At 49.8% G+C, this 27,760-nt stretch overlaps 1 protein-coding gene across 5 annotated transcripts in view; it reads left to right on the top strand.

Annotated features, from left to right (window-relative positions):
• Window positions 1–27,760, top strand: part of KDM6A (lysine demethylase 6A) — a 1,954,130-nt gene that overhangs the window by 473,797 nt on the left and 1,452,573 nt on the right. For all 5 annotated transcript variants that reach the window (XM_069636498.1, XM_069636499.1, XM_069636495.1 and 2 more), the window contains exon 7: window positions 5,969–6,023. In XM_069636498.1, coding sequence (XP_069492599.1) covers window positions 5,969–6,023 — 55 coding nt within the window. The remainder of the gene's footprint in view (window positions 1–5,968; window positions 6,024–27,760) is intronic.

Raw genomic sequence — 27,760 nt, 5'->3', positions numbered from 1 at the left:
GAGCCAAAGGCTGGGCCCACTCTTAGAGAGAGCAGAGCACAAATGCGCCCAAGATCACACAATTACACTAGGCTTAGAAAGTCTTGCAGAGGGTTCAAAAAGAGTTTAGAGAGGCTTAGAAAAGTTTAGCCAAGGTGTCCCAGGCTAACCCAGGTTCGAAAGCCGGGGGCTAAATCTACCCCGTACAGTCAGTAGCAAGGGAAGCCAGGCGGGACAAGGTACCTTAAGTGGGAAGGATCCTCCAGCGGTGGCAGTTGTTCCTGGTAGTGGGTGCAAGTTGCGTCGTCGTCCAGGGGAAGAGACGATCTCGACATGGAGGAAAGATGGTCGTTGCACTACCAGGGAAGAAACCAGCCGCTGAGTTTTCCGGTTAAAGGTGGTACCTTGGTTTCGCGGTCGTGGTAAAACGTGGTATCCCGGTTGCCGGGGTGCTTGGCACGGGCAAAGCGGCCACGAGGTACGTCGGGAAAGCGAAAAGACGGTGAAACTGGTTATCCCCACCAGTCAAAGGAAGAAGACTCTCCGGCGGGAGATCTCCTCTGTCGTTGGGAAAAGTGGTGAGGCAGTCCAGCAGGGCTCCACCAGTGGTGGTGTCGTGGCAGGTCGGCTCAGCTTCTCCCTCGTCGGATTCTTAGGTCCTGTGGCGGCTTCTGAAGTTCCAGTCCCCAAAGCCCTGCTTTTATGCAGCAAACCCCCATTCACTCAGCCTAGCTGTCACTCAAACATGCTAAGTGGTGAGCCGTCCGGTTCACCACTTGGGCCAATCAGGATGGAGTGCGACTTGAGTTGCCTAGGCAACTCAGTCCAGGGTGCCTAAATTCCCCTCCACCCCTCCTAAGTACCCCAGACAGAGTGGCACCACTTTGGAGGGCTTCTGTGGAGAAGCCCGCCAAAAAGTGGAACAAAGGGTTCGACTTGGGTTGGAGTCACAGAAGAGAACACAAACGCCATTTTAGAATCAAGTTTTGGCAAAAAATACCAACCGGAGAATTAATATTAATTAAATAAACCGGCGGTATGTTCGAGGCTACCGTAAATAATTAAATAAAGATAGTAGCCTAAAACAATGGGAAATACCATAGGAAAATTTTGCTGTAGAATATAAAAAGTAGTATCCACTGCCACCAGCCAAAACACGATCGGGGGGGACGGAGACGTGCCCCCTCGACTAACAGACCCTGGGGCAATCGAATTGCCCCAGCCAGTACGTCCACAATATGATGGTTTGTACTGGTTCTGTTCAGAATTTAAGACTAGTAAACTCAATGGTGACTTTACATGCCCTGGGAGACAGTAGTCAGTCCCAGGGTATGGAGTCTATACTGGGGGGTCACTAAGACACCCCTGTGTCACTGCACTGAGGGTGCTGTGTAACACACATCACAAAAACACATGAAACCCTATGGAGTAAAAGACCCCATAGCCCATTAAACACTTCTAGATTCAAAGAAACACACTCCAATCATGTCCAAGAGTTGAGGGTAAAAGAGTCTCACTCTTGGCAGGAGAAAAAAAGAAACCCCAAAAATCCAGCAAAGCTGCTGGGGGACTCACTAGGTTAGGAAATTCAGCCTAAACAGAGAATTCTCCCTAACAAAGTCCAACAGATCTTTGAAGACCAGTTGCATAGTGTCCCCCAGCTCGATGTCTGGAATACTCTGACAGCCCTTTCACCCTAATGTTCGAGCGCCTCGAGTGGTTCTATAAATGTTCGGCTTGCAGCTCAAGGTTGTGCACTGTTGCCGCCAGTTGCTCCGCTAGCGCATCCATTTTCTTGGTGTCCCCTTAGAGTTTATGTATCCTGTCCTCATTTGCAGCCACCCTGCCCACCAGCTCCGCCACCTCCTTCTTGACGACTTGGACTGGCTGGGCGAGTTCAGCGCAGATCTGGCTGAGCTGGTTTTGCAGGCTGCAGTCACCTGATCGCTGAAAGACTTAAAGCATTGTTGGAGACCCTCACTTGTGATCTGATGACCTGGAGCTATTTGGGGGGGGGGACATCTCAGGCACCTGATTTTCCATATCTCTTGTCCCCTCTACTGCAGGGTCATTCCCCTCTCTTCTCCACATGCCCGGTAGCGTCCCCTCCTGTTTCTTTGTGCCTTTTTGTGCTTGATGCGCCTTCCCTAGGCTCCTTGGGCCTGTTTCATGAAATTCCTCAGAGGTCCTGGCCGCAGATAGGGTAACTCTGAAACCGAGCTCCCTGCCAGACCCCTCCAGAGGATCTTCTCCCCTCACATTAGGGGTGATGTACTGGCAGGAGACTCTCCTCTGCCTCCACTGCCCGCCACTGCCAGGCTTGCCTGCCTGACTCCGTCCGGCCCCAACTGGATCTAAGCTGGGGGGTGGGAGGAATCCCACCAGCCTTGCCCACCCAGGGCCCTGCACCAGTGCCTAGATGTTCCTCTCCGCCGTTCCTCTCAACTGGCCTAGATGCTCCTCTCCGCTGTGCTTCTCTGCTGTTTGGAATACCAATGTTAGGCTGTGCCCAGCCCGGGTGGCCACTCCAGCGGTGACCCCAACCGCTTTCCTGCTGTCCTTATTGATGCGCCGCCTGTATGACTCCCTGTGTACCTAATTAGCGGCCCCTAGGAGGAGCACCTTGGGTTCTGCTGAGAAGTCCTGCCCTGACATCCACTGGTCCCCGGGCGCTCCTTCCTCATTTTTTGCTGCGGACCTTTATGCACCAGCCACCTCGATATGCCGCCCCCCCCCCGGGCCTTCATCTCTGTCACAAGAGGAGTGGGGGTGAGGGGGAGCATGTCTCTTCTTCAGGCCCCGGCCTGCTCAACTTGCCCGCCACCCCCTCTCCTTACTGGCTGTGTCAGCCACGTTCCGTTGCTGGGCCCTGGTGCGCTGTCCTGTTGCCGCTGCCGCTCGTTGTCAAGCGCTGGGGGGAGGGGCAGCCCGACACCACTCGGCTGGTTACCATACCTCCTTCGCGGCCACCCCAGACCTCAGGGATCCAAATCCGGGTCAGCGGTGCCAAAGCCCCTAGTGCTCCAGCCCGTTGCCGCTCCGTTGATAGGTGGGAGGGAGTCTCACCGACAGCGCGCTCCCCCTCGCTTTGCCGACTTTCAGGCCGCGTCCACTGCTCACTGAGCCTTCCACAGCTCAGACTCTTGACTATAACTTTCCATAGTCACAGGTTTTTAGAAAAGTCTTCTTTTAGTGCTAAGCTTTGTGGTTAGTTGCACTAAGGTATCTCTAAGCACACTAAAATGTATACTCAATACAAATCCCACCGCTGTACACCAGTGTTGGGCAGAAACCTGTGCAGTTCCCTTAGGGACCACTGCAAAAGATTTAAGACTACAGGTGTTTGGCAGTAAACCCACTTGGTAGCAGTCTGTACCACACAGATTCACTTGGTAGCTGTGGCTGAGCAGTCAGACTTCCCTCAAGAAGAGTTAGGCAGTATACAGAGCATACAAAATAGGTACAGAAATACAGTAGCACAAGCAAACACTGACCAGAGCTTGGGTGTAAAAGTATATAATTATTTATTTAACACACACTTCTAAAACACGCTAGCACTAAATTGGTAAGATAAGTTCAAAACACAATCACTATTATCATAGGTACATCCCTGATTACTTGTTGGACAAGTCTTAGTTAACACCACTTATTTCCAGACAGAGATGAGCGCTTAAAGTTTGATGGCACTCCAACAAGTTAAATAAAAAGGGAGCGAAAAGCAGAATTATGGAAGCATACACACTAAACACTTTTTAAAGAACCACAGCAAGTTTAGGAAGGCACAGTCTACTGGTGAGCAAGGAAGTTTAGGCGCCAGGCCCACTTTCAAGGGAGCCGAGCGGAAGATGCCCAAGATCAGACAGTTACACAGAGTCTTCGAAGTTTGTGGAGGTAGTTCGAAAAAGGTTTAGTTCAGTGCAGAAAAGTTAGTTAAGGTGTCCCAGGCTAACCCAGGTTCGAGAGGTGAGGATTTAATACACCCCGTTCAAACTTGTTGCAAGGGAAGCCAGGCGGAACACGGTACCTTAAATGGAGAGGATCCTCCAGCGGGGGCAGTTGTTCCTGGCAGCGGGTGCAAGTCGCAGCGTCGTCCAGAGGAAGAGAAGATCTCATCGTGGAGGACGAATGAAGGTCGTTGCACTGCCAGGGAAGAAACCAGCCGTGGAGTTCTCCGGTACAAAGGTACTACCCTTTCGCTTCGCGGTAGTGGTGAAAACCTGGTATCCCGGTTGCCGGGGTGCTTGGCACAGGCAAGGCGGCCACGAGATGGTCCAGGAAGGCGAAAAGAAAGAAGGTAGACTGGTTATCCCCACCAGTCGAAGGAAGAAGACTCTCCGGGCTGGTGATCTCCTCTGTTGGGAAAAGTGGTGAGACGGTTCAGCAGGGCTCCACCGGTGGTGTCGTTGCAGGCCGGCTCAGCTTCTCCTTCCTTGGATTCTTAGGTCCTGTGGCGACTTCTGAAGTTCCAGTCCCCAAAGCCCTGCTTTTATGCAGCACACCCCCATTCACTCAGCCTAGCTGTCAATCAAACTTGCTAAGTGGTGAGCCGGCCGGCTCACCACTTGGACCAATCACACAAGAGTGCGACTTGAGTTACCAAGGTAACTCATTCAAGGGTGCCTAAACCCCCCCAGACAGAGTGGCACCACTTTTGGAGGCTTCTGTGGAGAAGCCTGCCAAAAAGTGGAACAAAGGGTTCGACTTGGGTTGGAGTCACAGAAGAGAACACAAACGCCATTTTAGAAATCGAGTTCTGGCAAAAAATACCAACCGGCGAATTAATATTAAATAAATAAACCGCCGGTATGTTCGAGGCTATAAGAATGAAATAATTAAAGTTGGTAGCCTCGAACAATGGGAAAATCCCATAGATATATATTCGCGGTCGAATATAAAAAGTAGTATCCACTGCCACCAGCCAAAACTCGATCAGGGGGGACAGAGACGTGCCCCCTTGAACAACAGACCCCGGGGCAATCGAATTGCCCCGACCAGTACGTCCACAATATGATGGTTTGCACTGGTTTCTGTTCATAATTTGGGACTAGCAAAGCCAATGGTGACTTTACATGCCCTGGGAGACAGTAGTCAGTCCCAGGGTATGGAGTCTATGTTGCGGGGTCGCTACAACACCCCTGTGTTACGGCACAGAGGGTGCTGTGTATCCCACATAAAAAATAAACACGAGACCCTATGGAGTAAAAGACCCCATAGCCCATAAAACACATGGAAAGTTAAAGGAACACCTCAAATCATGTCTAAAAGTGGGAGCAAAAGAATCTTTCTCTTAGCAGGAGAGAAAAAAATCAATCCCAAAAATCCAGTGAAGCTGCTGGGGGACTCACTAGGTTTGGGAAATTAGCCTTACAGACAATTCTCCCTAACAGTTTTTTTTGGGGTTCTTGGGCTATGAAGATCTTCTTGTTTCAGCAGAGGTTTACAGAAATATCAATCTTTTGTGCCTTTTCAGAGCAATCGGATCACCTCGGCTTGGGGTTTCCAGAGGCTCGTGGGCTTTATAGCAGCATGCATGCTGTGTGATCCATCAGTATGGAGGAAAGGGACAGCATATAGGAGTAAGAAAGTTAGTTACCATTGTGACTAGTATATAGTGTACTTTCCTCTATGCAACCCACCCTTGGTTCCCTGTAAATTGGTTGGTTAGTAGTAGCCGATGAGCGGACAAAGGACTGATATTTGAGGCCTGTAGGAAGAATCTGCATGGGCGGGCACTTGTGTGCTTCAAATTTAAAGAGGAAGTTAGATTTGTGGTGCAAAAAAGGCTTCAGTCTCATCCCCGTAGGACAGACTCATCAGTGTTGAGGAAAAGGAAGACTATGGACAGTAGTCAATATGGTGAGTAACTTAATTGTTTATGGTGAATTGTGACCGTGTTTTCTCACCTAGCTGTACATGCATGTTGGTATGTTGTACATAAATCCTGTTTCAACTAAAATTATAAATGCCTTATTTATTATTTATTTCGCAGCATTTTAAGTTGGCTTTGGTTGACTGCAATTCCTGCACTTTGTCCAAACCGGAAAGTAAGTAAATTATAATATTTTCTATAAATTAGCATTACTGAGGTGCCAAGTTGTTGTACGAATCCCAAGAACTAGTTGTACAGTTCCAGCCCTTGAAAATTGAGCATAAAGGAGACCAGAACCATATATGTTGCCATGCTTATCCACGTTTTATAAATTAAATATAGGAGACCTTTACTGTAGATGTCTTTTGTGTATTCCCCCTTCAATGATTATAGCATTGTGTGGCTTGAAAATAAACCTTGTTTAAATATTTTGTTAATCATTTTAATAGAAGCAGCAGGTTAATATGAGAAAAGCTGGACCTTGATGTCTTGGCCATGCCCAGCGTTTGTATATTTATTTGAAACAGTTCTTTACTGGATTACTTCAAGACAATTGACATAGTTGCATGCAAGGCCAAATTTAAAGTTGTTTGTTCCATCCCAGAACCTGCATTCAGTCCCTAGGACGTGTTGTGCTTTCAGGAGCATCAGTTGAATATTGTTAAACAAATTAAATTCCATCACTTTCCTAATTCTCACCTTCCTGTTGTATACTCTACACATGGAAGGGGTGTTGCTCCTATTTTGTGTCTGTTGCGTTCCTTGTCATACAAAAGCAAAGCCCGAGATCCTTTTAAGGGACATTAGTTTCTTGTTCCCAGCTGTAGCATATAGATTGAAGGATTGTTTGATGTCTTGTGCACCTGCGATTTATCCAGAAGGGAAGTTGATTTAATGTTAGCTACATATATTTATAATACAGATAATTCAATTGGAAGGTTGGGGTAAAGCCGAGTCTGCTGAATTTCAGTAACTAATCTATCAATGAACTCTCAGATTTTACTGGATAAACCCTTGACTCACAATGCCCTACACACTTTAGTGAACATAAGGGTTTCCCCTGTTAAAGTTGGTTTTCACCTCTCTCCCAAAACTGTCTCAAGAGCTCATAATTTGCAGTCCTTTAGTCTCTATGGTTTTATTGAAATGACATTGATAAGAATGCAGTTGGATGTGCAAAAAACTGTATTTCAAATTTGTACCCACAGTTTATCCTCGACATTTTAGTTAATAATTTTAGTGATCTCATTTCGTCATACTTATTTTGTTTAGATCACTTTTTTTGTCAAAAACATTTGATTCAATTTCAATGTCAATTTTTGCCACAGAACTGTCGCTTATAAACTGGAATGAAACATTCTTTGTTAGGAAAGATTTCTCTTTATTGCACTGTTCCTTCCATTTTTATGGACCCCCACGCTTTTTGCTTTTTATTTTTTATCCTTGGGCTCCAGTACACTCTTTTCTGCTCATCTGTTATGGGGAAAATGACATGTCCTTCAGACTGGTAAACATTGTTCCCTTATCTTGCAACTTTGTTACTACTTTTAGTAAGTTATCACTTGTGGTAAGATTTAAACTCTTACGTCCCGTCCCCTTTATTCCATACTGTATGGGCGTCCTTTCCTAGGTACGGGAGATGGAACCCTTTTCACCAGAAAAACCTTCTTCCCCTTTAACTTTAGAGGTGCTTGGGGGCGCGGCCCTGGGAGTATGCGCTACACTGACTCCGCCAACCGGTGCCACTCCTCAGTCCCCTTTTCTGTGTCAACGGGAACGGGCCAATTTCACCAGCGCTCCTGGGCTTGGTCTCGCCATGTAATTCCACGCGCTCTTCCCTGCATTATTTTATCTTTTTGTCATCTAGGTAGTTGGTCCTCCGGTGTGTCACACCTCTCCGGCGCATGCCAACTTCGGCGGGCTTCAGCAGGTGTCCAGCCTGCGAGGGGCTCTTCCCTATGTCTGATCCCCATGCTCTTTGCCTCCTCTGGCTTGGCCCTGACCACGGCTTGGAGGGTTGCACCGCGAGCGACGCTCTGACACCACGTGCACTGAAGAAGAGGCTAGCTAGGTGGAGGGAGCTCTTCGAATGTTCGCCTCCATAGGACTTGAAATTTGTTAAGCAGAGATCGAGGCCCAAAGGAGGGCCGCTATTTTCCATTGCACCCTGTAAGGGCGACTCCTTCCTGAGCAAACGCTCAAGCGGGAGTTACCCCTTGGGTTCTGTTACCAGCACACGCACCAAGGCTAACACAGCTACTGACCTTACGTTCGAGGGGTCTCCAGACCCTACCGGTATCAGTACTGAGGGGCCACAAGGTTTTTCTACCGGGTCTACGTCCTAGTACCTGCTCAATGTCCGAGGGGTCACCTTCACGCAGTGCTACCTGCGTCAATGGCGTTTCGCTTTCCAGGCCTACACCTGAGGTGCGGGATAGGCCTCATGGTCCAACAACAAGAGTCTTGGGCGAGGCTGTGCCCAGAGGGCCATCCACCACGACTTTGGCATGTGACATGCAGCCCGACAAAATGTCAGCCGCGCCCGACTGCATGACCGCTCGTCCGATGCCCCTCCCAGGAACCGAGTAGGCAGGGGAATGAGTTGCAAGGTGGGACTGGTGTCAACCAGGTACGTGGCCTACAGTTTAACCATCAGCAGCGCAGGGCAAGTTTCCCCTGCTACTTAGACGGTGCGCTCTGGCCCCAGCAGCCCCCAGCAACATCCCCTGCCTCCGAAGACAGGTTCTTCGAAAGGTTCCTGGTGCTGATGCGAACCCCCCAGATAGGGGCCATCTATCCACCAGCACCTATAATCATTCCTCCCATGGCTACGGCACCACAGGCCCCAGCGCAGCCCCCGCTGCCGGCTCCTCCAATTCCGGCTCCCCTGCCTCCCACAGTACAGGCGGTTCCTCACAATCCTCCGAACCTCAGCCCACGGCGCCCAGCACTCCTCCACCTGCTCCCGACCAGCCGGACACCCTGGTGGACAAAGATGAGGTGGAGGATCCTGACAGACACGCCGTTGTCGGCGAAGCCCTTCCTCGACAGGCTTGCAGGTTTGGCAGAATATCTGTGCCTTCCTCAACCTGAGGTCAAGCAGCCCGAGGAGGGGGTCTTGGCAGAAGTCCTCACCCTACGACCCCCTACCAAAACGAGTATACCGATGCAGAAGGACGTCGTGGCCCTGGCCAAGAAAGGGTGGCTCAAGCGACACTCGCCCCAACGTGTCAATCAGCACCTTGATGCCAAGTATAGACAGATGCAAAGGGATACACTCTGGTTATCAACGCACCCCTAGCCGCATTCTACTGTGATCGATGCAACTTCACTCTACTCTAAGCCTCAGTAGTCCTCTGCCATCTTGTACTCTGCGCTGCTAGGCAAGGAGGAGATAATCTTGGAGGCGTATGGGAAGAAGCTGTACTCTAACAGCTGTACTTCCCTGCACCTGCGTCAAGCCAATGCGGATACCATGCTGGCAGCCGCTAACAAGAGGTTGTGGCGGGAAATAGCAGACTTCCTTCCGGAACTCCCAGTGCAGAGCCAGGCACGCTTCAAGGCGTGTCTGAGGATCCAGGCTGCTAGCACAGGGCATCATGGAGTCCACATTGGCCCACATCGATACCTCTTGCCGGGCCATTTGTGCGGACATGAGAAGTACGGCCTGGCTTCGGGCTACTAAGTTTAACTCCATCCAGGATCGCATATTGGACCTTCCGTTCGAGGGTAGTGACCTCTTCCACTCTACCACCGACGAGGAATTTGATAATAAAAGAACAGCTTGGAGTCTGCAAAGTCTTTATCCTGACGAAGGCCATCACCATATACCGAGTCGCATCAACGCTCCGAAAAGGGGCTGGGCATTTGGAGTGTTCGGGGGCTTCCAAGAACGGAGGTCGAGACAGCCTGACCATTTGCCGAGTGAGCACCGGCGCAAGCAACAGAAAGGGGGTGCGGGGGAGCAAGGGGTTCTTCCAGTCCCTCTCCTAAGCAGCAGCCTCAGACGGTAAAAAGGCATGACTCGTCCCTTCGGGTCCTCGTGTCACCAGTGGGTGGCAGGCTTGCCTCGTGTGCATTTCTGGCACCAGAACTTTATGGACCCCTCGATCCTCTTTGTAGTATCCAAGGGGTACCGCCTAGCGATCCCTCCCTCCTCTCCCATAGATTGTGGAAAAAAACTCTGTTGGCAATGATCCGGTCGCTCGTCGAGAGCTAAGCAGTGGAAGAAGTGCCAGCCTCCGAGAGAGGCTTAGGCTTCTATTCCAGGATTTTCACCATACAAAAAAAGAACCAGGCTGGCCTGAGAGTTGTGTTGGACCTGTCCACCCTCAACCTCTCCCTCCCCCCTGCTAAAATTCAAGATGGTTACGCCAGCTATCATTGCGGAAACACTGACAGGGGAGACTGGATGTGCTTCCTGGATCGCCTACTTAAAAGCCCCGATTTGTTAACCTCATCGCTCCTTCCTGCGATTCAGGATCATGGGCTGTCAATTGCAGTACAAAGTGCTACACTTTGTCCTCAACTCTGGTATTTACCAGACTCATGAATGCAGTGGGAGCCCTCCCCAAGGCCACCATGTCTACCCGTACCTGGATGACTGGCTCGTCTGGGCGAGATCCTCGGAGGGGGTTGCCCACACTTCCTCCGCACTCATGAACACACTCCACAACCTGGGGTTTACTATCAACCTCAAGAAGTCTCTGCTGCAGCCCACGCAAGTTCTCACCTTCCTGGGCCTCATCTGTGATACCAGTTCCGAGAACGTTTTTCCTTCGGAGGACAAGATTACGGTCATCAAGAGGGCCTCCACGCACTTCCTTACCAGGCCAGTGACTTCGGCTTGGTGGTACCCGCACCTGTTGAATATCATGGCAGCGGGCCTTTTGGCCGTGCTGCGCACAAGGCTCCGAAGCTAGCCCTTGCAGCGTGGTTCCTGAGCAGATCACCCTCAGACACCGGAGTCTATCGTGGGCCAGCCCGGAGATTATCCGGGGCGCTAGGAGCAAGGCCACTAGGAGCCGATACTGTAAATGGAGCAGGTTCTGTCACTGGACAGATTCTAAGGACTTCGACCCCCTGACGTGCACACTGGACGATGTGCTCTGTCTCGGCGCACCTTACCCACTCAGGCATGCAGGTGTACAGGTGTACACATGTCGCACCCATCTTGTAGCCATTGGAGCCTACAGGAATTCGGAGGAGGTAGTCTTCTCCTCTTGGCACTTAGAAACCTCTGGGTATTAAGAGTGTTATTTATAACCTATCAATCAAAAAATCAATAATTCCTACCCAATAGTCCAACATCTAATGGGCTTGTCCAGGCTTTACCCGCCCATCAGGAAGCCACACCCTGTGTGGGACCTCAATCTGGTGTTGGGCGCTTTGGTGCACAAACCCTTCGAGCCAATGATGTCCTCGGACATCAGGCTGGTCACCATCTCGACAGCTCTGCTAGTAGGACTCCCCTCTGCTCGCAGAGTAAGCGGGATCCAGGCTCTGGTGGCTGCAGAATCCTATACCACTTTCCACTGGGATAAGGTGGTCCTGCAGACTCATCCGACGTTCCTAACCAAGGTACCCTCCACTTTACATCTGAACAAGGAAACAGTCTTACCTACTTTCTTCGTTGACCCCAAGGATGAGGCTCAGAGAATCTTGCACTGTCTGGATGTCAGACGCGCTCTGAAATTCTATCTGGGTAGGACCAAGGGCTTCCGCAAGTTGGTGCGCACTCTGTCACCTTTGGGGGCTCCAGACCCGGTTATCAGGCATCCAAGGCTTCCATCGCAAGGTGGATGGTTGCTGCCATCAAAGAGGCCTAGGAGGGGCAGCGCAAGCTGCTTCTAGCCAACATGCACGCTCACGCCATCGGGGGCCAAGGCCATCGCGTTCCAGCGGCAGGTTCCGTGGCAGGTCATAAGCAGGGCAGCTACCTGGGCCACCCAGTCAGATTTTTGTAAGCATTACTGTTCGGACGCCGGCTCGAAGTCAGACGTGGCCTTCAGACTGGCTGTTCTGAGGAACTTGTTTGCTTAAGGAGGGTCTCCTCTCCACCCTCGGGCTACATTCAGTTGTAATCGCCCATACGGTATGGAGGAAAGGGGACGGGACGTAAGAGTAATTACAAGTTACTCACCGTAGTGACTAACATACTCCTAGTCACCTTTCCTTCATCCGTCTGTCTCGGCGCACCTTACGCACTCAGGCGTGCAGGTGTACACATGTCACACCCATCAGCTCCAGTGATATGTACATTACTCATGGTTTATCTTTGTAACTATTAGACTATCTTAATTCTGTATAGATTTATATTTGCACAATCTGTATACCCTGTATTCATGTAAGTTCTGTACCTGTTGTATATTCTGTAATCATGTAAGCTTTGCATCTTCTTATTGCTGTGTCCTCTTACCCACGGGTTTGGTGCGCATTACAAATGAATAAACAAACGTACGTCCCACCATCCTCCCCCCTAATTATACTGGTGTCATTAGGCAATGTTAAATCTTCTCGACGCGCCAACAGGGAATGAGGATTGGTGCCGTTGGGCTGAGTAAGGGTAGCGCATGCTCCCAGCGCCTCTAAATTTAAAGATGAAGAAGGTTTTTCTGGTGAAAAAGGTTCTGTCTCCCATCCCTAGGAAGGGACGCCCATACAGAATGGAGGAAAGGGGACTACGGTGAGTAGCTTGTAATTCATTGTACAATGCAGCTTACAATTGGGTACACTTATTGTTTTGCCGTAGTCTAACACTCAAAAGATTTTTGGTTACTCTATTTTTCCTCAATGAACAAGCTGGTGGCAATAGTGACTTTTTACAGTTTTTTGTTCATTTTTGTTTTAGCCTTACCGCGTTTGTCTATTAACTGTGGCTAGTGTCCAAACATGGACGTGACACATGGTTTTTTGCTTGTCCTTTGGCCATCTTGTTGTTTGCCCTTGTTCCTGGCCTGTGAGGCTGGGGAAATCATTGTATGGGCTTCCAGTGCCGAGGAAACCAGAAGCTTTGGCGGGCTACTGGAGGGCCGTGTGTGTTTGCTGGCAGGATGTGGGCTGGGACTGTCTGGTCCCAATGGTCCCAATCCACACCTGGTTTAAGTGTGTCTGAATGGTATACATGAGTGTTCCCGCCAGTGGTCCTGATTGGACCAATGCTGGGGGGTGTGTGTGTTAGCTAGTCCTGCTATTGGCTAGTGGGAGTTTCAGCTCTTACCTGGCTTTTAGGATGAGAGCACCCCTGCACCCATGCTGAAGAGAACCTGGAGTAACCTCAAGGAGCTAAGACTCCTGTTCAGTTGTGAGACCTGTGAAGAGACCGGAGACCCGACTGAAGGAACCCTGGCAACCAACTTCTGCTGCTGTCCTGGTGGATCCCTGTCTTGCTCGTGCCCTTTAGCAGTCATGCGAGGGAGCTTCGACACTTGGAGTGGAGGGAACATCCATTCATGATGTCTGCTCGGTACCCTGCAAAGAAGAGCCTTCAGAAGTGTCCCAGGACTGTCATGTGGCTGACAAGCTCAGTTTGGGCTACCGTGCTGCCGACGTCGCCGTTCCGAGTTGTGACCTGGAACTTGGGGGATCATCAGCTTGTCCTTCAAGACTTACATCAGTGATTTTGGAGTCCTAGCTTCAAGGGGGGCCCGAGATGGGAGGGAAAGTCTGACCGCGACAAGTGAGGCAATTGGCATGTTTACCTGACCCGCGTCCAGTCCTGAGAAGGGTCCTGCATTGGGTTTAGCTGCATTCTTCATCTGAGTCCTTGCACCAGCCAACGACACAAACCGGAGATCAGCTCGAACCTGCAACCCCCGCGAATGGAGGACTGTGGCTGACGGCAAGAAAAGCTACCTTGGACCTTCTTGCATTGACCTGCCAAGACTGAGGAAGAATCAAAGCGCGCAGGATAAGTTACAGTGGTACTTACCTGCCTCTGAACTCCCTTTAAAAGTTTTCCTAACTTTTACAAAACTTTTATTATAGTTTGGTTTTACCATAGCGTGCTGGCTGCAAGCATTCCCAAATTTGGGGACACTATTAGTTGGAATACTTTGTCCTCTAACCCTTGGAACTGTTCACTGGACCCCAGAGACCCTACCTTCATTTTCTTCCAGCTTCACAAACTTTGTCTTGAGCGTTCCTGAACCTTTGGCCATACGGCCCCAGACAATTTAGGGAAGGACTTCTTGAAATTAGGATTAACTCTCTGTGGACCTTTTGGTGCATAATCTAATGTGTACTTTTTTTTTATACAGGGGTTTGATTTGTATTATGCCCTCAACCAGTGACTGTATTTATATATAATCTACTATTGGTGTTGTGTGATTTTTCTACCGGTTAGTAATTTTTCATAGTGTTGATGGCCATAAATAAATACTGTAAGTGTAATCTGTTACTCCCATTGTGTGTACTCTTTTTGGACACTTTACAAGCTCACCAACTATTGAGACTTAGCCTAGACCCTAGTTACTGCTACTTTGAACTGGTCCACCGGGCCAGAGTATAGAGAATCAGTGCTAACATTTTCCCTGCCCCAATCAGTGACCCTCCTACTCATCCTCCAACCCCCACCCCCACATTCACGTCCAGCTGCGAGAGGTAGTTTTCAAAGGTACTACCCTATCCCGTGTGATCCAACCCAGTAGTAATCGAGGATAGGTGACGTTCGCCCTGCTTTATCATTCTGGTATATGTCAAACAAATTAAGTCCGCTCTTAGCTGCTGTGGTCAAGTGGTTCTCAAAGTCGGAAGAGGTAAAGGCCCTTACCAAACTCCGCTTGCAGACAAACTGTGACTCTCCTGTTGGTTAAGTCTGTAGTTTTTCCAGTGCCTGTAGGTTCCATGATTTGGATTACCAGAGGGTTTGTGTGCAGTGCAACCTGATCCCTCCATTGTAAGGCCAGAACCAGTTTAGCTGCTAACATTATCAGGGTTATTGCCTCACCCTCTATAGAGAATAGCGGGTATATTTTCTCAGTCGGTATTACTACTAGTGCCAATCCTGGGGTCAAAAGGGAAGGTGCGCCCCAATACTTATGTTTGATATAACCTCTTCCCAAAAGGTTTTGATTTTGAGGCATCCCCACCAAATGTGGAAAAACGTTCTCACCTCCACATGCCCTCCAACAATTCCCTTGAATTTCAGAACAAATCTTGTTAATTTGTATGGGGGTCGGGTACTATCTTGACACAACTTTATAGGCTGCTTTTTTAAATTGTATTGATGGGGCTTTTTTCGTTCTCACCCAGATCCCCTTCTATTCTTTATCTACCTAGGTCCTCTCTGTTAGGGAGAATTCTCCTTCTATGGCTAATTTCCCTCAACTAGTGAGTCCCCCAGCAGCTTTGCTGGATTTCGGGAGTTTACTTTTTCCACTTGGTAAGAGTGTGAGCCTTTTTCCCACTCTTAAATGTGTTTTGCCATGTGTATTTCTACTGTTTGTGTGATAGTGGGCTCTGGAGGACACCACTCCTTGAACCCCACTTTTTATGTGTGTTACACAGCACCTTCCGTGCAGTAACACAGGGTTGTCTTTGAGACTTCCAACTGACTACTGTCCCCCAGAAAACAGGTAACGTTGCCATTTACTTTACATAGTCATTTAAAACTACAGACCCTGTACACCCCATCTTACATGGAGTACTGGAAAGGGTTAACTCCTATCCCTTTTTGTCTGTGCCTCTCTGAGCTTTGTTTTGCTCTTTTAACATTTAGACTTGGCTGGTGGCAGTGGTATCTACCCTAACTTTTCTACCGCGATTATAATATATAAAGGTGGTACGGTTCCAGGCTATCATATTAGCCTCGGATATAAACCCACTTGACCAAATACTCTTTCTTTTGGCTCTGGTCGGGTTTATTCGCCATTTCTTTTTTCTTTTTTATTAAAGTAATTTTATTTTACTTTGCGTGGCAAACCCGGTTTGCCGCCTTTGTTCAGTTTTTCCGTGGGCTTCTCTCAAGAAGCCCTCCTTTTGGCGCCTGGGTGTCTAGGTGGGTTGAATGTGAGGGAGGGGTGTAGTCACCTCCTGCACAGGGTATCCTTGGAAACCCAAGTCGCATTTTGTCATGATTGGCTGAGGGGGTTGTCGGGCCAGACAAAGCCCCCTGCTGTGTGATTGACAGCCAGGCTGTGTGAATGGTGGATTTTCGCATAAAAGGCAGGACTCCTGGGCTGGAAGTCAGTCGACACTGGAACTGCAAGGAACCGAAGAAAAGCAGAGAAGACGGCTGCTGTAACTACCGAGTCCCGGTGGAGCCCTGCTGCAGTCCCGAGCTATCTACCCTTCTACGACAAGAGAAGGTCCAGTCCGGAGTCTTCTTTCCTTGAGCCTGGTGGGATCAACCAGCTCATCTTCCACAGGCAGAGGGTCCTCTTCTTGGTCGAAATCGCTGCACACATCTGTAGTGGTCCGGATAGCCATCTGAAGAGCGCCTCCTGTTTTAAAGAAGTGCACCTTTTATTCACCGTTGCTTTTGCTGCTGCTGGCCTCATCCTTGGGTAGTGCAGATCCCTTCTTGTCCCCACGACTGAAGCCACAGGAACCGTGAGTCTGCAGGAACTACCAGTAACAACTGCCGTAGCACCAGCTCTTCACTTTTAATAAGGTACTGTGTCTGACCTCGAGGAACTGGGGTGAACCCCTTTCTCCTCACCGAAGGCTTGTCCTTATTTTGCTTCCCTCTTATAACTTTTGCTTCCTCTTTTGACAATATCCAAGTACTCCTGGCAATCTCGAATCGTGAACTGTAATAACCGTGTCATCCTCGGCAAGAGGAACCCTGTTCCACTTGACACTGGCGCAGGCCTATTGACTTTTATGCACTTGTAGGAAAGTGTCCTCTGATTCTATCTGCCTTGACAAAAGTATTGCCTATGATTTTTAGCCCCAACATTTCTTCCCGTGGGTACGTGTATTTTTAGTAAGAACTGTCGTTACTGTCAAAAAGTGTTCAAATCTGTACCCCCGGTAACGTCTGTTTTACAACACCGGTCTGTCAAATCCAAAGGTACTTACCTTGAATTGTACTGCACAAAGTGAATTGGTTGTGTGTAGTGTATTTTACGTGTGGTTTTAAATTAATAGGAGAAGTGTTTTATGAACAGATGGTCTAGAAATAAATGTACTCTTACTTTTTAAACCAAAAACCTTGAGTTAGTGTTTGCTTGAGTCACAGTAATTGTAGTCCTTTGTTTAATCTCTACTACTGCTCATTTGCTCTTGAGATAAGTCTGGCTGCTCCGCTACTGCTACCACTTTAACAGTGTAGTAGAGGCTTGAACCAAAGGTGAACTTGTATTACAACAGGATTCTGCCTAACACTCTCCCATGCCCTCATGTAAGCCCATTTCTTTTTATCCTTTGCGCTTAGCAAGATGCAGTATAAGTTGGATATCAACCATTTTGTTACATTTCTACTAACCATGAACTTTTCAAACTTAGTCAATTGTCTAGATGTCTGATTTGATAGTGCTGGAAGCGGTTTTGTTCCCTTAAGTGGAATTCCCGTTTACGTTCCAAAAATGTTTTGACTGCCTCATTACATAATCATTCTGAGATGTACCACCCACTATTGTTCCTTCAGCCCTGCAAGGCACCCTTATCCAACTCTGGGGGAAAGTCTGGGCTGTCGTGGACCGATGCAAATGATCCTTTGCTACCGCCAGCTTGCCCATTCATGTAGAGTAGACTGTTACTGGCTTAATGTACAGATAAGCTGGTCTAACTTTCTTAGGCAACCAAAGGGCCCTCCCTAGGGGGGTGCCCCCCTTCCGTGCTGATGGCCCACCACTGCTTTGGTAATTCTACTTTACACCATTACCCTCGCACCCGTAGGTGCCCTGTATCGCAGTATGTATGGTGATCTGTACCCTGTAACCCTCCCTTGTTTGTTTCTGCCACCAAAATTGACTTGACGATCCAGCTCTTCCTTCCCCTCCAGATACATTTAGTGATGTCCCTTTGTAGCCACTCCAATTCTTGTCTGGGGACTTTAATCGACAACCCTTGAAATAAATATAGAAGGTGCTGGAGTGCCTTGGTTTTAATTGTGTGTATTCTGCCGAACCATGAGCTAGTTTTCCCCATCAAGACCTATCCCCTCTAACTTGCGCAAGAACCTCTGGATAGTTTAAACCATGCAATTTACCAATGTTAGCCGATAGTCACACTACCAGGCAGTTCTTGCATGTTTTGCCTATTTAACTGGGTATGCAGCCTGTAAAGCTGTCCTCTCGTCGCGGGCATGGTCAGATTTAAGATCTCCAACTTATTGTGGCTGACTCAAAAGCCTGCAGTGCCACTATTTCTGCAGCTTGCGGCACTGCTTAGATCACATGCTCTGCATAGCCCGACATCTAGTGGAAGTCGTAGATTATTACAAGATTTATTTTTGAAACTCAAACTGACGCCGACAGGTCATGTTAGTAATTCTATCCCTAGTGTGACATGCACTGTACCCATGGTCCTTCATGCGTCGAGGTCCCTCATTGTTTTTTTCCGCCATTGAAGTCGTTCGCAAATACAGAGTTCTCTACGAGGCTAATGCCTTTTAATTAGTTGAAAGTTTTACTTATAGACTCCATTGTTCGCTTTGATGCACAGCAAACAGACTACTCGACGAACAACCCCATCGTCGTCGTCGTCGACTGATCAACAACCAGACGCGGCCTGCACAACCCTCTTTGGGCTTTGTCCCATTACAGTAGGGAAAGAAGGGGGCCGGTGGGGGGAGGGGGGTTATTCATACTAACCTTGTTTGAGAATGCATATTCTGTCATCCTCTTTCCCTTTTACGCACCAATCTGCACGTGTAAAATATAATGGGCAAAACTACCTTTAAATTTTGCCCTACCTGCCATCTAAAATTCCTGTGGAAGGACATGCACCGAGTGTGCTGCTATTGTCTCTCGTGAGGTCACCCTGAAAAAGCTTGCAAATCCTGTAAACTTTTTCAACCGCAAACTTTATAGGATCGGCGCACCAAATGCTGTGCTGCTCACGCCATGCAGGCAGAGGCCTCCATTGACGTGACGGAAGACTCAAGCGAGGGCAGCATCAGAGTCATGAGTGACGCCGAAGGCGAGCAGAGTTCGTCGGAACCCCATGTGCGGGTCCCCGACTCCAAAAAGCAGGTTGGCGGCTCTGTTGTGGAGAAGACACCCGGCAGCCATAGCGCACACAAGCACAAAGACACTAAAAACATACCCCAAGGCTGACTTTTCGACAAAACCGCTGAGCGTCGAAGCCCATGCGGTGACTACGGAGAAAGCCGCCGGTTCTTCACTGTGTCGTGGGCCATAGTGTACATTTTCACCTCATGACAGGCCTCCGAAACCGAAGGTCCGTTCGGACAAGGCACACAAAAAGGCCCTCCTTTTGCGTGCCGAAGAACAGGCAGTGAAAGGCATTTTTGGTGTCACTCAAAAAAATACAGAAAATGCAGGATTTCAAAAACACGTTGGTGCTTCCCTGCTTAAAGCAAGGTCGCTGAAAAAGTCCCAAATTTCGATGTACTTGCCCTCGAAAAGCACACAGGCTGCAATTCCCCCCCCCTGTAGACTCTCTCTCAGGGGCGGCGCTATGCACCACAAATATCGAACTCCCTCCCAGACCACTCCACTCCTGTCCTGTCAGGCTTCCCACCTTCATATGGCTATACACCTGAATAGTTCAATAAAATCTTGAGGATGTCAAGTTTTGTGGACTTTATGGACAGACACCCAGACCAACTGTCATCCCTTAAAGATGCCTTACAGCCAGGGGCCTAAGCACAGCAGCCCCCTGCCAAAAGGACTCGTCTTGAACCACAGCCTATCAACTCTGCTCTATGCACCCCGGCCTTGACCTAACAAGACCCCTCTAAGGAATTGTACTCTGACCCCCCAGGGTCACAAGTCCCAGGGTCTTAAGGGAACCTTTATAGTCCAAAGCAAGAAAAATGTTATGACGATGACCTTTACTTAATCCAGTCACTAGACAAAAGTAGTGGCAGCACACCTCCGCAGAAGGGTCATCCCAGTATACCCTTATCTCGACGACTGGCTAATCACTGGGGAATCTCCTCAAATTTACCAACAAAATACACAAAAAACAGACCACCTCTTCAATCAGGGCTTCTCCATCAACAAAAAGAAGTCCAGTCTAGCCCCCGCCAAATAAAACAATTTCTAGCGGCTATTCTTAGTACAGAACATGCTGTTGCAAGTACCTCAATACAAAGTTGGTCGCCAAATTACTATACGCAAAGCAGTGCATGTAATCTGGATGATGGCATCATGCATTCACTTTGTACCATACGCGCCTGCGTCCAATGCAGGAATGGTTAGCAAAACAATGTTCTCAAGCAAGCGCTCAGTGGGACGATCTAGTGGTTGTTTCGCTAACCTTGGTACAGGCTCTTCGTTGGTGGTCCAGGGGCAACCTACTAAAAGGAAAACGCTTTTGCACTGCACCAGCTCAAGCGATCCTGACTACAGGCGCCTCAATTGCCGTATGGGCGGCTCACGTCCTCAACCACACAGCCCACAGCCAGTGGACATGTGCCACAGCACAGAAACAAATCCACTTCCTGCAACTACTGGCATCCCTCAAGGCTCTTCAAGCCTTTCAGCAACATCTTACTGGTCAAACCCTGCAGGTCCTCACAGACGGCACCACTGCCATGTTCCACCTAAACAAGCAAGGAGGCACACACTCTGTATGGCTGTCTAAGCTATCACAAAACATTCTAATTTCGATAAGCAATGTCAACAGGGCGTGTGTAATACTATCCCTAGTGTGATGTGTACTGTACCCATGGTCCTTCACGCGTTAAGGTCCTCAGGTTATTTCTTTCCACCATCATAGGTGGTCGCGTTTTGTGGAGTCGAGGCGAATTCGGAGCTTCAGCACAGCAGCAGGGCTTCACTGGGCAAACCAACGGTCCCAGAGTTGCAGCAGGCGTCTCTTCCAAGTTGTTCTTCATATTCCTTGGTCCAGTGGTAGACTCTGCCTTGCAGGCCAAAAGCCTCGCCTTTTATGCAGGCTTCTCCCATTCATTCCAGCCTAGCTGTCAATCACACAACAGGGGGGCTGTCCTCCAAGGACAGCCAGCTGGCCAATCACCTTTTGGATGCATTCCTGCAACCAAGGGGATAAAGCACAGGGCGTTATGGGCACCTCCCTCACTTCCTATCCCTGCCAGACATTCTGGAGCCAGACAAAACAAACAAAGGGACCAAACCTGGTTTGGCGCGCAAAGTCAATTTCAAGAAGGACCTTACCAACAAGAAATGGCAAAAAAAGACCAGTGCCATTTTGACAAAGCGGGCACCCATTGGGTGTCTTACTGCAGCTGCAATTGTAGCCCGCGGTAAAAAAAAAATGGTAGTAAAAAGTAAACCACTAACACTAGCCATTAATTTTAGAAATGGTAGCATAAAGTTACATGAGAAACTAGACAAAGGGGATACTAAGGACCCCTCCAGCACACTATTGTAAGATAGTGTGTGCTGCGTCTAGAAAGTTACAAAATGTAAATAAAGTCAATTTCACTCCACTGCTCCTGGAAACAGTAGTGTTACAGAGAGAAGGTATTTAAACCTTTGGGAAATCTAAGACTTGCCTGTGCCACTGCACTGAAGGTGCTGTGTGCCATGATGTAAAGATAATGCCTATGGCGTTTGTCAGACTCCAAAGTCAAAAGAAACCGAGTCCAAACCAAAGAAAAATACATGAGTGGGAAAACGGTTTTGCTCTCTCCAGGTTAGAAATTAAAAGTACAAAAGTCCAGCAAAAAGAGCTGGGGGTCTCTAAGGTAGAAGGGAATTATCACATTTCGGAGAATTCTCCCTGACAGCTATGAAATACCACGCCCTCTTCCCTGGATATCTTTTTTGTCTTTTATCTATCAGGTACTCTGTCCTCTGGTGCCACGCTCCTCCCCGGCGCATGCCGACTTCAGTGTTCTTCAGCAGGTGTCCAGCCTGCAGGGCGGTTGGGGGGGGGGGGGGGGGAATCTTCGCTACATCAGACCCCCATGTTCTTTGCCTCTGCTGCCTTGGCCCCGACCAACATACTTTCCTCACGTGCTCTGAAGAACAGACTAGCTAGGTGGAGGGAGCTCTTCGTGAAGTCTCCAGAGGACTTGAAGGACTTTGTCAGACGTAAGCCAAGGGCCAAGGGCCAAGGGAGGGCCTCTTTTCCAGCGCAACCCGCAAGAGCGACTCCTTTCCAAGGGAACAGTATTTAGATCCTTCCGGAGACAGTGCTGAGGGGTTGCATGGTTCTTTTACTGGGTGTTCACCCAAGGGGCTAAGCCCTTGTACCGGCAACATGTCCGAGGGGGAGCCTGCACACAGCATTGCCGGCAATACTGCCGCAGGTGACACACCTACCAGGCCTTGGCATGAGGTGCAGGGTAATTCCATCGCCAAGTGTCCTGGAGGAGGCTGGGATCAGTGAGCCAAGTACGACGACTTGGGCACATGGCATGCAGCTCGACAAGATGGCAGCTGCGCCAGACAAGATGGCCACTGGTCCGATACCGCCCGAGGAACGGAGCAGGTGGGAGAACGAGTTACAAGGTGGGACTGGTTTCAACCAGGTACGTGGCCTACAGTTTATCCATCAGCATCGCAGGGCAGGTTTACCCCACAACCAGCTAGACACAGTACGCACCGGCCTCAGCAGCTGCCGCCGGCTACCCCTGTAACATCACCTGCCACCCCACTGGCCTGCGAGGACAGGTTATTTGAAAAGTTCCTCACGCTCAGAAGATCTCCTCAGATGGGGTCCATCCTTAGGGATGTGATCAGGGACATGCTCCCCCCCAGCCCCTCCGCCTGTGCCTATAGTCATTTCTCCTATGGCTCCAGCGCCGCAGACCCCGGTGCAGCCCACACCTGCCCCTTCAATTCTGGTTCCCCAGACTCGCACAGTTCAGGTAGTTCCGTACCAGCCTCCGCCTCAGGTTTCCTCACCTCAGCGCCCAGCACTCCTCCACCCGCTCTAGACCAGCTGGATGACATGGTAGACACAGACCAGGAAGAAGACGCTGACACACCATCGTCAGCCAAGGCTTCCACGAACGACTCGCAGGTCTGGCAGAGTGCTTGAGACTTCTTCAACCCGAATTCGAAAAGCAGAGACAGGTGTACTTCCAAGGTCCTCGCTTGACGCCCCGCAGCTAGAACAGAGATCCTGATGCAGAAGGACATTGTCACCTTGGCCAAGAAGGGGTGGCTCAAACCCCACTTGGCCCAACCTGTCAATCGGTGCCTGGACGCCAAGTATAGGCAAATGGAGGGGAATCCACTCTTGCCATCGGACCACCCTCAATCACATTCTTCAGTGATTGCTGCAGCATCACTCTACTCAAAGCCTGTTGTCTTCAGCCACCTCGTCCTCTGCGCTGCTAGGCAAAGAGGAGAAGTTCTTGGAGGCGTTCGGGATGAAGCTTTATTCCAACACTTCGCTGCATCTTTTTCAGTCCAACGTGGATGCCATGCTGGCAGCTGTTTACCAGAGGCTTTGGTGGGAAATAGCCGACTTCCTTCAAGAACTTCGGATGCAGAGCCAGTCGCGTTTCAAGGCGGGACTGGCAGAGGCAAAAATGGTGGCGCTAGACATCATGGAGTCCACCGTGGCCCAAATTGACACCTCTGGCCAGGCCATATACATCTCCACGGACATGAGAAGGACTGCCTGGTTTGGGGCTACTAAATTGAACCCGGATGTCCAGGAACGGATATTGGACCTGCCATTCGAGGGTGGCAACCTTTCACTCCACCACAGATGAGGAACCAGATAAGAAGAAAAACAGTTTGCAGACTGCAAAGTCGTTATCTATCCTTACGAAGGCCACGCCCAAGGGGTACACCCAGTCACATCAACGCTCTGACAAGGGGCGGACATTCGGAGGGTTCTGCGGCTTTCAAAAACGGAGGTCAAGGCAGCCCGACCACTCAGTCAACACTGGCATAAACAACAAAAGGGTGGGTGGGGGGGAGTAAGGGCTTTTGTAGTCCCCCCTCCTCCTCATCAGCCTTAGAGGGAAAGAAGGCATGACTCATCCCTTCGGGTCCACGTTTCTCCGGTGGGGGGCAGGCTTGCCCTTCATGCACAGTTTTGCCATCAAAAGTTTGCGGACCCCTAGATACTCTATGTAGTATCCACGGGGTACCGCTTACTGATCCCTCCCCCTCCTCCACTTCCACAGATTGGGACAACAACTCTGCTGGCGGAACTTCGGGCGCTCGTCGAGAGCCTGGCAGTGGAAGAAGTCCCAGCCTCCCAGCAAGGATTGGGCTTCTATTCCAGGATTTTCACCATACAAAAGAAGAATCAGGCTGGCCTGAGTGTTGTGCTGGACCTCTTCACCCTCAACCTCTCCCTCTTCAAAAATTCAAGATGGTTACGCCAGAATTCAAAGTGGAGACATTGTGCAAGGGAGATGGATGTGCTCCGTTGATCTGACGGACATTTATCTACACGTCCCGATTTGGCAGCCTCATCGCTCCGTTCTGAGATTCAGGATCATGGGCTGCCATTTCCAATGCAAGCTGCTACCCTTGGGCTCCATCTCAACCCCCAGGGTATTTACGAGACTCATTAATACAGTGGCGGCCCTCCTTAGGGCCACAAAATCTATCCGTACCTGGACTGGCTCGTCAGGGCGAGAACTCCGGAGGCAGTTCACCACACTTCCTCCCCCCTTATGAATACACTGCGAGCTGGGATTTTTGCTCCACCTCATGTCTCAGCTGCAAACTACGCAGAGACTGACCTTCCTGGGCCTCATCTGGGACACAGGCTCTGAGAGGGTTCCTTTCGGAGGACAAGATCAAGGCCATCAAGAGGGCCACTACTCACTTCCTGACCCGAGAAATGACATCGGCCTGGTGGTACCAACATCTATTGGGTATCATGGCAGAAGTCCTACTGGCCGTACCCCACACGAGACTCAAGATGAAGAGATTACAGCTGAACTTCACAGCCTCATTGAATCAGGAGAGGTGCTCCCAAGCAAAGCTTGTCAACAGTCCTCATTCTCTCCACTCTGACCTCACATGGTGGTCCAGGGACTGCAATTTGTGGGCAGGTAAGCCCTTCCGGCAGCTGGCCCCGCTGGTCACCAACACTACAGACTCCTCACTTGAGGGCTGGGGGGGCACTCTGGACAGCCACAGCGTCTGAGTCTTGACCGGGCAGGAGTCTCATATCAACTGGCTGGAGCTGAAGGCCATCTGGCTAGCTCCTAAAGCCTTACTTCCGCTTATTGGGGGCAAGGTCGTCCTTAGCCAGACAGACCACTCCACCAGCATGTACTGTGTCAAAAAGCAGCAGGGTACCAGGTCTCTTCCACTGTGCAGCCTAGCGGGCAGCATGTGGGAATGTGCCTTGGAGAATTGGAGAACAAACATCTACCTCGCGTCCGTCCACCTGCCGGGGGGAGTGAAACTTGGTGGCGGACAGGCTCAGCAGACTGAGAGCGGACAATTACGTGTGGCAATTGAACGATCAGTTGCTGCTGGAGATCTTCTGCTGATGGGGGGCGGGGTCATCCTCAAGTGGATCTTTTTGCCTCCTGGGACAACAGGATGTGCCATCAGTTTGCGTCCTGGCAGGGGCCAGTGGGCAGGGCCCCTGCTCTCTCGGCGACTAATTCCAGATACAGTGCAACAGCATGACTGTGTATGCCTTCCCTCGCACACCCCTGGTACAAAGGGTGATCTGCAAGATAAAGGAATCTGATCACCTCAGCATCATTCTGAGGGCTCCGTGGTGGCCGGCGAGACTGTGGTTTTAGGAGCTTCTCAGCCTCTCGGACAGGCCACCCATTCACTTCCTATGGACCCAGCTCATCTTCTGGCGCAGCAGGGGGGCAGGGTTATCCACCCCGCCACACAGAAATGAGCGTTCGCAGCGTGGTTCCTGAGCAGGTCACGCTGAATCACCTGAGCCTATCACAAGCTAACCTAGAAATCATTCAGGGTGCTAGGAGTAAGGCTACCAGGAGCCAGTACAAGAGTAAATGGACTTGACTATGTCACTGGAAGGACTCTAAAGAGATCGACCCATTTAGGTGCATGCTGGATGATGTGCTCTCCTTCTCTGCACACCTTGCTCACTTGGGCATGCAGGTAGACACATACTGCACCTATTTGGCAGCCATAGGGGCCTACAGAAATTCGGAGGAGGATGTCTTCTCTTAAAACCCGATAGTCAGGAGACATTTGGTGGACCTCTCCAGGCTCTATCCGCCCATCAAAAAAACCACACCCCGTGTGGGACCTCAATTTAGTGCTGGGTGCCTTGGCGCACAAGCCCTTCGAGCCAATGGCATCCACTGACATTAGGCTGGTCACCATTAAGACAGCTCTGTAAGTGGGCCTCACCTCTGATTGCATAGTCTGCGAGATGCAGCCTCTGGTGGCCTCAGAACCCTATACGACTTTTCACAGGGATATGGTGGTCCTAAGAACACACCCTGTGTTCCTAGCCAAGATAGTCTCCGCTTTCCATCTAAAAGAGGAAAGTGTCTTAGCTACGTTTTTTGTTGACCCTAAAGACGAGGCTCAGAGGTTCTTGCACTGTTTGGATGTCAGGCGCGCTCTGAAATTCTATCTGGACAGGACCAAGGACTTCGGAAAGTCGAACGCACTGTTTGGCCACGGCCATTGCATTCCAACGGCAGGTTCCGTGCCTGGTAATCAGCAGGGCGGCAACCTGGGCCACCCCTTTGGCTTTCTGTTAGCATTACTGTTAGTATGCCGGCTGTCAAATGCGGCTTTCGGACAGGCGGTTCTAAGGAATCCGTTTTCTTAAAGAGGGTCTCCTCTTCACCCTAGGGCTACATTCAGTTGTAATTGCCTACGCAGTATGGAGGAAAGGTGACGTGACACAAGAGTAATAGTTACTCGCCGTAGTGACTAACTTACTCTAAGTCCCCTTTCCTCCATACATCTCACCATCCTGCCCCCTAATAATACAGGTATCATTAGGCAATGACAAAAATATTGACAACGCCTCAATGGGGACTAGGTAGTGGCGCTGGTGCGCGAAGTCAGGGGAGCGCATGCTCCTAGGACTGCGCCTCTAAAGTTAAAGGGGAAGGTTTTTTTATGGTGAAAAAGGTTCCGTCTCCCGTTCCTAGCGAGGGACACCCACACAGTATGGAGGAAAGGGGACTATGGACTAAGAGTACATTGGTCACTACGGTGAGTAACTATTAATGTCTCACCCGCTAGTCCCTGGGGATCTGTCATCCAGGAAGCCAGGACACGACCATCGCTATTGGATCCAGTTCCTGGGCTTGGACTAGTGCGGGAGGATCACCTAGATGGGGGTTGGTCTTTGGGGAGTGGAAGTGGGGCACCGATGGATGAGACGCGGTATCCCCTTTCCTGTAATGCCTTTTCCTCTTTTTCCGACACACACTTTCCGACACACTTTTTCACGGACAGTTCATTGTGAGCAACAATGGACGAACACCAGAGCCGTATACCCGACATGTCCCAACGCCTTCGACAGGCAAGATCTGGCAATTACTAATCCTTACACACACACCTAACTCCATCATACTTCCCCACGGATAAAAGGCGGAGCACGAAAGCACACTTAGTGTGGATGCTGGTTAGGCAGAATCCTGTGCAGTGCCCTTAGGGACCACTACACACTTAAGACCAGAGGTGGTAATACAAGTTTTACCTTTGGTACAAGCCCATACTACTAAGTTATAGTGGTAGCAGTAGCAGAGCAGCCAGGCTTATCTCGAGTATATGAGCAGTAGCAGAGATTACACAAAGGGACCACAATTACTGGGGCTCAAGCAAACACTGACTCAAGGTTTCAGGTAAAAAATATAAGTACATTTATTTCGAGGGGATTAGGTCCTCCGACGTATTCCATATCTATGACAGGTAA

Source organism: Ambystoma mexicanum, chromosome 7p, assembly GCF_040938575.1.
Source record: "Ambystoma mexicanum isolate Mex_15411 chromosome 7p, UKY_AmexF1_1, whole genome shotgun sequence".
Lineage (NCBI taxonomy): Eukaryota > Metazoa > Chordata > Amphibia > Caudata > Ambystomatidae > Ambystoma > Ambystoma mexicanum.
The sequence above is the reverse complement of the archived record's forward strand: the minus strand, read 5'-3'. Positions and strand labels throughout refer to the sequence as shown.